The sequence below is a fragment of the Arachis ipaensis genome, chromosome B06 (assembly GCF_000816755.2).
Source record: "Arachis ipaensis cultivar K30076 chromosome B06, Araip1.1, whole genome shotgun sequence".
Lineage (NCBI taxonomy): Eukaryota > Viridiplantae > Streptophyta > Magnoliopsida > Fabales > Fabaceae > Arachis > Arachis ipaensis.
In genome coordinates this window covers 9,597,232-9,607,156 of record NC_029790.2, presented here as the reverse complement: position 1 = coordinate 9,607,156, position 9,925 = coordinate 9,597,232, and the positions used below count along the sequence as shown (strand labels likewise).

The following is a 9,925-nucleotide window of genomic DNA, read 5'->3' as shown; positions in this document are numbered from 1 at the left end:
TTAGGATTTTATTTATTTTCTATGTGTTTGGATAAAAAAAATTTAATAAAAATATCCTTTTTTAAAATTTTAGTATATTTTTTTAAGTGAAAGTAAATTCACTAAAAAAATCAGAAATTTTTGTTTTAAAACAACTACGATTATTTATTTATTTATTTTACTTAAAAAATGTTTTATCATGATAAATGAAAAAAAAATTATATTATTGTATCCAAATCTAATTAATAAATAAAAAAATATTAAATAAAATGAACAGCCACTCATACTTACACACAGAAACATTGATGAATTTCCAACCACCTACCTGGCCGACACAATATTATACTACTATTTCAGTGAACACCATAACTGCTTAGAGAGGCCTCAAGGTGAGTTATGTTGTATTATTTCTATTTTCTCTTCTTTCTCCTCTTAGTTTAGTTTGTTAATTAGTTGCCATCACGTTGAAGCACCCTTTCCCCTCATTTCCGGGCTTCTGCCTGAAGCTCTCCTATGCTCTGCTCTCCATGGCTCAATTAATTGGAAGCTTCCTGTGCAGGTTAGGTATTCATGCTCTTCACATCTTGTACATGTATGGAATCTATCCTCGTTGTTAGTACGGTATTGTGCTTAAAGCCTTAAACCTAATCCTATTCGCTCTTTTTGACAATTACCTTAGCTACTGGATTAAGTCATTGCTAATTTGCTTGCTACTAATTCAATTTCTATTTTTAATTTGCTTGAGAGAATGATTGGAAATTTGGAATGGAATATTAGGTTCATTTCATTGCGTAGTACGGGTTATATACAAATAAAACATAAAAAAGGACACAGGAAAAGCTATACAAATTGCTGAAGTTGAGGGTGCTAAATAATAAAATTGAGGTGATGGCGGTGAAAGTGGAGATGAAGAGTATGAACAAGTACTTGTGGTTGATGATAGCACTCAAGCTATCCATGACTTTGAGGAAAGCAAAACAGAGGAACTTAACTTTATAAGTTTATATTAAATGGTCGGTAAACATTTAGAGACTAGCTAGGGTAGATATTATTTTTTTGCTTCAATAGATATGATTTTTACTTAGCAGTGGGGGCTTATGGTGGTGTATGTTCACTCTTTGAATTTTCCATTTCGGTATTAATTAGTAGACGGATATGGATTTGATTTCGTTTCTTCAAGAAGATATTGAACTTAACTATGTAATTACTTCAGAATTTTTAAGCATTTGCTGTACATGCTCAGTGTATACTTTGATATTTAAGAATTTGATCATATACATCAGTATGACTTTCTTTTTATTTTAAAATGTATGACTTATTTTCTTAAACTTTAAAAATAAATAAAGATTAAGAGAACAATTTAGTATTTCCAAAATTTTTACATGTTTTATTTTTAATCCCCCTGTTCAAATAATATATTTGTGCTAATCTTTAAATTAATATTATCTCTTAATTTGAGTTAGAAACGAAATATCAAAACTAAATAGGTTTAATTACTCTATTGGTTCATATAGTTTTGCAAAATTTTTAATTAAGTCTCTATACTTTTTTTTTTTAATTGAGTTCTTGTACCATTTTTTTTAATTGAGTCCTTATATTTTTTTTTTCTTTTTAATTGGATTTCTGTACCAATTCTTTTTTTTAATTGGATTTCTATATAATTAAACCAATTACTGTTAAGAGAGACTTAATTAAAAAAAAATTGGTATAAAAATTTAATTAAAAAAAATTTAAAAATTTAATTAAAAATTTTACAAAATTATATGAACTAACAGAATAATTAAACCAATTAAATATATATAGAAAGTAAAACTATATTTTTAGCAAGGAACAAAATCAAAACTCCCAAGTCCCAACATTAATTTATAAGGGAAAGGGTCAAAGGGGAAAAACGGAAAACCTAGTTAAGCACTTGACTTGAGGCAAGGAAACGACGGCGTTTAGTATTCTCTATTCTGTGTACAATAACCCTAATTGCATCCTATAAATTCAGACTCTTGTCATCTCTCATCACCGTCCTCATGTGATAGCACTCGGCACAGGTTCCTTTCAACAATTTCTTGTTGATTACCGATTCATGATTCTAGTGTTTTTTCATCTTTGAAAACATATTTTCTCTTTCGTTTTTTTTAATATAAGATGTTTGTGAGATCACGGTGATGACTCCATGAAATTCAAGCTCAACAGACCGGAATGCAGTGCTTTCTCTCTTTCTTGAGATTGCTTTGCGTGTCGACCACCCCGCTGACCTGAGTGATCTCTTACGCTTCTTCGTCCTCTTTTCTTTACTTTTATTTTAAGCATTTTCTTTCAATTTTGTTTTTCATTTTGAAACGGGGGAAGGAGTTTTGACAATGAGGATATAAAAGCTCCCTCTTCTGAAATCTTTAGTTGAGGAACATTGCTGGCAGAATCGAACCATAAAAACCTTTGCCATCACTGAGTTATCTCCTTTCCCCTCTTTTACAAGTTTTCTGCTCTATTGTCTTCTTCTGCTCTTTCATTTTTCCTGTTATCACTGTGTTTTTTTTTTTAACTACAAGTTTTAAAAGTGTTCAAAGTACATTATGTACATAAAATCGATTTCACTTTTAATTTCTCTACTAATATTGATCTAGCAAATCTATAATATGGTTTAGAGGGAGGAGATAAAAGTAGTGATTTAACCGATAACTGCACCTAAGATTGACGAGGATGAGAAATTGAGAATTTCATTCTAGCATCTGAATCTGAATTAGAAGCAGCGAAATGTAGTGTTTTCTCTTTCTCTTAAGATTTCTTTGCGTGTCAATCACCCTGCAAACCTGACTGATCTCTTAAGCCTATTCTTTCAGTTTGTTTTTGTAATTTTGAAATGGTTGAAATTGGAAAAGAAGTTTGACAATGAAGACGCAAAGCTATCTCTTCTGAAATCTTTATTGCTCGTTTTTTGCAGCATTATTATTAAACTCTCTTTGATTGGTTTATTGGATCACCCACCCATCCAATTTATGCTATTTATTTTGATTGAATTCTGCATCTAAAATTGATTGAATAATTATCAATGAGATTCGTAAAATTGGGAAATAGTGTTGATAACTTCGCCGATTAGTTCGAAGTTTAAATCATCTTTGAACCTCGTAGTAATACTTGCAACTGCAAACTAACCACTGAAAACGGTGGAGATTAATGTCACACTAGCATTTCTTTTGCAAGGCTTAATGGGCTTTGTGGCTAATAACGTAGCTCATTTGGGCTAATAAATATTACTGGACCCTACATGTGCGCCAAAGACACCAAGCCACTTACAATATTAATTAATGGAAAAAAAAAGTGCAAAAGCCTGTCTGATAGAAAATGAAGTTTTTAACTTAAATTTTAATGTATTCAAAATTCATTATAGACATAAAGTTGTTCTCACTTTTCACTTCCTTACCAAAAGTAAAATCAATAATAATATTAATAACAAGATTAAGAGGGAAGAGGTAGGAACAGGGAAGTTGAATTGAAGCACAAACAACATGCAAAGGTCCTATTCAACCAAAACATTTTTAACTTTCTTAACATGAATTAAGTGACCAATCCTGAGTTCATCATTCAAGTCATAATCAGTAAATTTAAGAGACTATATCATATCAAAATAATAGTAAACAATATTGAATAAAATTTGATTTAAATGCTTGTTTATCTTTAACAAGCATGGCCGATCAAATGATCTTGTCTTCTCGAAGTATATCATAATCCCTAAATCGAGTTTCTTAAACACTACCAAAATCTCTCAAAGCCATAGAAGAAACTATATGCTAAGAACAACAAACTAGTATTACTTAAAAAAAGAAACAAAAATCAAGAAATCAACATATAAAATTTGATGGAGAAGCAAGCAGCTAATAAGGGGTGTCATGGTGAACCTTAAACTGGTCAAGCCGAGAGTCCCCAAGTCTAAGAGAGTATACAGCTTTCTTGTACTGACCCCATGTGAAGGGCTTATACCGACTTGGGTTTTGCGGTGATGAAACCATCTCCGGCAGCGGAGTGATCCACCAATTCAGTGGCGGTGCTCCGAAGTACATCATTGACATCCTTGCCTTCAGTGTGTTAGTCAGCACCCTGTGTCTCACACTTGTAAACCTTCCATTTGTAAAAACCTTCATTCATGTAACCATACTTGGTCATTCATAAATAAATGGCATAATAACTTATCACTCTATATTTTCATGCAAGTTACACCAATTAATATAAATAGAATTTAACTATGAAATATCCTTAGAAAGAAAAGGAAATTTTCATTGCAAAAACAAAAATTTTGGAGGTTGAAAAATAGTGTTTTTATTTTATGCTTCCTTACCTAAACGCCAACTTAAGAATATTCATTTAACAATGTAATTTGTTGTCTTTATGTAAATTTTATAATTAAATTATTATCTAATAATTTTCAATTATCAACAACTTTACGTAAAAATAATTACACGTAAGCCTTCACCTATTTAAATATTGGTTTACTAATAACAACACATGCTAGCTAGTAAATTACCGAAACTGATTCCCTCTATTTTTATTTTTTCAATTAATTGATGTGGTCTTTTACCATATATTTTTTAAATAGGACAAAAAAATAAAAAAAATATTAAATGATTAAACATCACACATAACAATGTCAATAAAAAAAATTGAGAGGATTATTTTTGGAAGGTACACATTTGCCCCATTAAATAAGATTTGAGGTGAGAAGAAACAAAACCTGGAGGGCATCGCCGACCATGACGAAGAAGTGAGGCGGGTCAGGAGGGACAGTGAACCAGATGCCGTGGTGGGTGGTGGCCTGGAGGCCGGCGACGTCGTTGGAGCTCATGATGGTGAGGATCTGAGGGTCAGAGTGTTCCCCAAAGCCAATGGCATTGTTGGTGTTACCTAGTTTTGAACTTGAAGTAGCACATGGGTCCATGTCCCAATCCCAAGTACTTTGTTTAATTTTGTTCATGTTGGGAGGGTAGTGATTGATCCTCAGCACTGAGTCACTTTGCACGTCTTTGATTAGCTTGCTAAGTGCAAACTTGTCTTGGACCCCCAAACCCTCTACCACAAGATCAAGAATCTCACATGCTACTCTTTTGGCTCCTTCTATGTAATCATTCACAGCACCGCTGCAATTCATCAATCAATTTTCACATTAAGCCAATAATAACTTTGACTTTTTCCCCAAATTGTATCACACAACCTTTAATTTAGTGCTCATCTTGCTACCTTGTATTTTATATTTTTGTTGCTTTGTTACTTTATTTATTACAACGTGAGACACAGAATAAACCCCTTTTTGAATTTCTATATTTTCTATGCATATATACTATATATATTATGCTTTTGGGTTGTGTCGTTTATTAATTGATTTCTTCTTGACTTTGCCAGTCCTACATTTGCTCTATTTTTTCGGAAGCAGAATGATGATATCAACATTGATACCGTACTAGCATGCAATAAAAAAAAAATATTATATATGTAGGGTAGTCAAAGAGAAACCGATTATGTAATTATAGGGTATGGAATATCTTGAGTTTTTTCTTTCTTTTTTTGTCTGACAAAAAAAATTATATATGTGCCACTGAACAATAGATTATTATATACCTAAGATAAAATTTAAATGTTTAATACTTACTTAAAAAAATGAATCAGTTAATCATTCACTATTTGATCAACCTAAATTAGTTTAAAATATCTAGGTTATGTTATTAGTGAAATCTAACAATATAAGGCTACATCGTATCTTAGTATTATTTATTTATTTCTTTATTTTTGTAAGTGCAAATGTGAGTGTGAGATATTGGAATTGTGTATACATGGAACCATATATGATATGATGATTATGATAGAGTACACCAATAACATAGTAAGGTCCCTGTCTTTTCTAAGGAATAAAATATACGTAACATAGTTTCATGAAATATGACAAATAATGGATATAAACGGTTGCCTTTTCATCACTTTTCAGCTGGGTATATAATTCTGCTTATAAATGAAGGCATAATTCTACTCCGACATAAGGCTAGGAAAATAAAAAACAATCCATCCAAATAATTTAAATTTATTTATTATAAAGTATATTAAATAAAATAAAAAAATAAATTTTAATAATTTTTTTGAATATATTTTTGTTACCAAACATTTTTTATTCTATCTAGTACAAAAAATACCCGTTTAGTGGGGACAGAGGTAGCAAAACGGGTTGAACCCGTCGGGCCGACCCACTAAATCCGCTAAAAAGGCGGGTCGGGCTAGGATTTGAACCCACCAAACTCGCACCACCAAATTGGCGGGTTTTGGCGGGCGGGGCGGGCCGGTCCGCCGGGCCGAATATTTTTATTTTAAATAAAAGAGTGATTACTATTATAAAATTAATAATTATAGAATTTTCAAACACTTTTTTGTTTTTATTTTTATTCTTTTTTTAGTTATTAACTTTATTTATTTTATTTTACAATTTCGTATATTTGTTCGAATTATGTGACTTGTTTTTTTAAAATAAAGATAGTTTTATTGACAAATATTATTTTGAACAATTTTATTAAAGTTAAAAAATAATAAAAAAATAATAAAAAATTATATTATAATTTGACTATTTTTTATTTGTATTTGATTTTTTAATTATTATTTTTTAGTTAATTTTAATGAATTTTATTTTTTTAAAAAAAAAATCAAGCGGGCTAGCCCGCCGACCCACCAATCCGCCATAAAGGAGGGTGGGCTAGCATTTTAAACCCATTTTAGTTGGCGGGGCAGGCCGACTCACCCCGTTTATAGGGCGGGCCTAGGCAGAACGGGATAGGTTGGGGCGGACCAGCCCGTTTTGCCATCCCTAAGGGGTAACAGTCAATTTCAGATATAAAGCCAAAAGTTATGCCTGTCTAGTTAATTGTCCATGTCTTTCTTCTAGAAATTAGGTTTAATTTTGAATTTGATTTTAAGTACTTTAGATTGATATAGGTCAGGGGAGTGGATCCGTAATAAGTCATATATCCAAAAAAAAATATCATTTAAACCTTAAATAAATTGTGTTATAGATAAGGGAAATATTAGGTGATTAATATTTTTATTTTTATATTTGGATTAATATTAGTTTATTTTCTATTTTTTTACATTAAAAGTGTTGATTTCATAGTATTTTCAATTTTTCATGTATTATATTAAATAATGGGTAATGATATCTGTATAAATCTAAAATTTTATCAAGCAAAAGAAATTATTTATTGCATATTGTATTATTGTAGTAAAAAGAGTATAAATGTGCGATTGAAAAAAAAGTTTGCTAACCTTTTTTTTTTACTAAAGATATGAGACTCAAACTCGTAACCTCTTAATTGAGTATGGAAACTATTACTCATTGGCAAGTTTGCTAAGCCTTTGTTTGTTAACAAAGTTGCCACTTAATAGAAATATCATTCCTCATAAATAATGGACATCACATCAAAATACATAAGTGATAAAGCATATGTTGGTAAAGTATTTTTTATAGCTTAAATGTTGAATTGAAAAGCATTTTCTTAACCCAAAAGGCAGGCTATATGTATAGCTAGGTTTAATGGCTTATGGTAAACCTTATAGGTAACGTGATTGCAGTTCATATAATATATACTTTAATTTATTTTGATGTATATTTCACCTTTTTTAGGAAGTAGGTTACATATTAACAAATCAATTATCTCACATATTTTGCCAATTTAAGATACAATATAACTTAAAGATAAGGTTCTAATTTCATGATTATATGCTACTTTCTGTCAAATATAGTTTGTTTTAAAAGAATCACATCACTCCACTATGTGTGGATCGAAAGTGAAAAACATTGATCAATCAGAGTGGCTCTTAGTTAGCGTTTGTTTTGAGGTACTGAGACAGAGATTGAGGACTGAGATTCAGTATCGTGTTTGTTAGTTCAGAGACTGGTACTAAAATTTCTGTCACTGTCTCTAAAATTTCAGTATTTCAGTACCTCCAAAAAGTAGAGACACAGGGACTGAAATTTTTAGAGATGGAGACTGAAACTTTAATAACATTTTATACCTAAAATACTTTCATTTTAATTAATTAATTCTAATTTTACCCTTTGTGCAAATTAAATTAGAGTTTCATTCTTGTTTCAATTCCTGTCTCTCATTTTGCACCAAACAGAATACTGAGATTTATTTCAATCTCTGTCTCTTAGTCTCTGTCTCTCAGTCTTAGTCTTTCGGTCTCTATCTCTCCACCAAACGCTACCTATTAACTAATTCCAACGTGTAACAGTCTTTATCACGTATGTGTGTGTGTGTCTATATATATATATATATGTGTGAAAATAACTACGTAATACACTATATATTGATTCGTGAATGCTAATATATATATTTATTGATAAGTTGACTTCACCATACCTTGTTTTATTTAAAACTTCTACTCCGATCCGTACATTATCTAAATATATCTATGATAAGATATGGCCATTAAGAGGCATAGCCCACTGTAATTCTTCCAAAATATTAATTACTGGGTTTTCCTTCTGATCTTCCTTCCTTTTTCTTATTATTATTATTATTATTATTATTATTATTATTATTATTATTATTATTATTATTATGTTTGAGTAGTCTTTCAAATGTTACGTCTCACGTGAGGAATAATAAGAAAAAAGAAATCAAAACTTGAAGATGCCAACAAATAAGAGAAAATTAAGGAAATTAAATCAAGTGCATGTCAAAGTCGTAACAGTAGTCAGAGCAAAGTCCCCCTATCCTAGCTATATAATGAATCTAAACTATGAAGTGATGATATATAAACAAAAATATTTGACTCAAATTATATATTTGTGTTGATCAGGGACGACAAGACAATAATAAGATAAAATACTAAATTTCAGTCTTACACATATTATATGACTTGTTTTTACTCTATTTAAAAAAATTTAATGTAACTAAAAATATTTATATATATCATATACCACATCTATATATGTATATTTTGCGTTAGAGAAACCATATTTGTATAATTTTTGTATGATATGAATTTTTTATCAATCACTTCTAATACTAAAAATAAAAAATAAAAAATATAATATAAAGTCACTACATTTAATTATATAATGTTACATCAATAAAAATAACTATTTTTTATATTAATCGTGTGAATAATAAATACAGATGCGATAATAATACGACTGTGTAATTGTCTGTACATCAAAATTAGACATACTTATAAATACGATGCATATAAGATTTTGACCTAATTTTAAAAGGAGGTGAGGACATAAATACCTGAACTTGTTTGGGTGATTGGAGATGGATTTGGAAGATTGAGAGATGAAGAGAGGATTGGTGTGAAGAAGGAGATACTCAAGGTCACCGACATCGCCATTGTTACCAATGTTGTTGCATCCATAGCCAAAAGGGTTTGGTAGGCTAGCTTGTTGCTTCTCCGAGCTGGTTTTGGCAAAGAACTCAGCACCTTCCTCTTCCATTCTCAAAATCACTTCTCTTGGAACTTTGTGATTCACAACCTTAAAGATTCCGAATTCCTCACACGCCTTCACCACTTGTTCCGACAACTCTGACCTATTTTCCATCGATAGGTCAATTCTTGGAATTGCCATTGTTGTTTCTTCCTTTGTTTTCCTCTTTGTTCTTGTAGCCTTCGAATTCATACTAGTGTCTGTGTTTAGAGATGGCACTATCATATTGCTATATATATATAGATCAATATAAAAGTTATTATAATTATTAATTAATATAACGGAAGAAATAATTATGAAGCAACTAATTAACGTTGGAGTGGTATATATATAGTAACGTTTTGGTTGAAGAAAGGTAGCATCATATATCATAGATGTATATATATATAGAAGCTAGCTAGTTAGCTAAGTAGGGAAGAGGTGTTAAAGGGATGAGGAGAAATAACTAGAGTCTTGTTATGATTAATTATTGAAGAGTGTTAAGGCTAATAG

General features: G+C 30.5%; 1 protein-coding gene and 1 long non-coding RNA gene across 2 annotated transcripts; one reads left to right on the top strand and one right to left on the bottom strand.

Annotated features, from left to right (window-relative positions):
- On the top strand, window positions 177-1,278 carry LOC107646050. The gene is made up of 2 exons (XR_001621614.2): window positions 177-368; window positions 450-1,278. It is a non-coding gene; the product is annotated as an uncharacterized LOC107646050 (long non-coding RNA).
- Window positions 2,294-5,510, bottom strand: LOC107646591 (gibberellin 2-beta-dioxygenase 2-like). The gene is made up of 2 exons (XM_021103918.1): window positions 4,700-5,510; window positions 2,294-4,106 (listed from the first exon to the last, which is right to left on the bottom strand). The coding sequence occupies exons 1-2, from the start codon at window positions 5,111-5,113 to the stop codon at window positions 3,846-3,848; spliced, it is 675 nt and encodes a 224-aa protein (XP_020959577.1). The 5' UTR covers window positions 5,114-5,510; the 3' UTR covers window positions 2,294-3,845.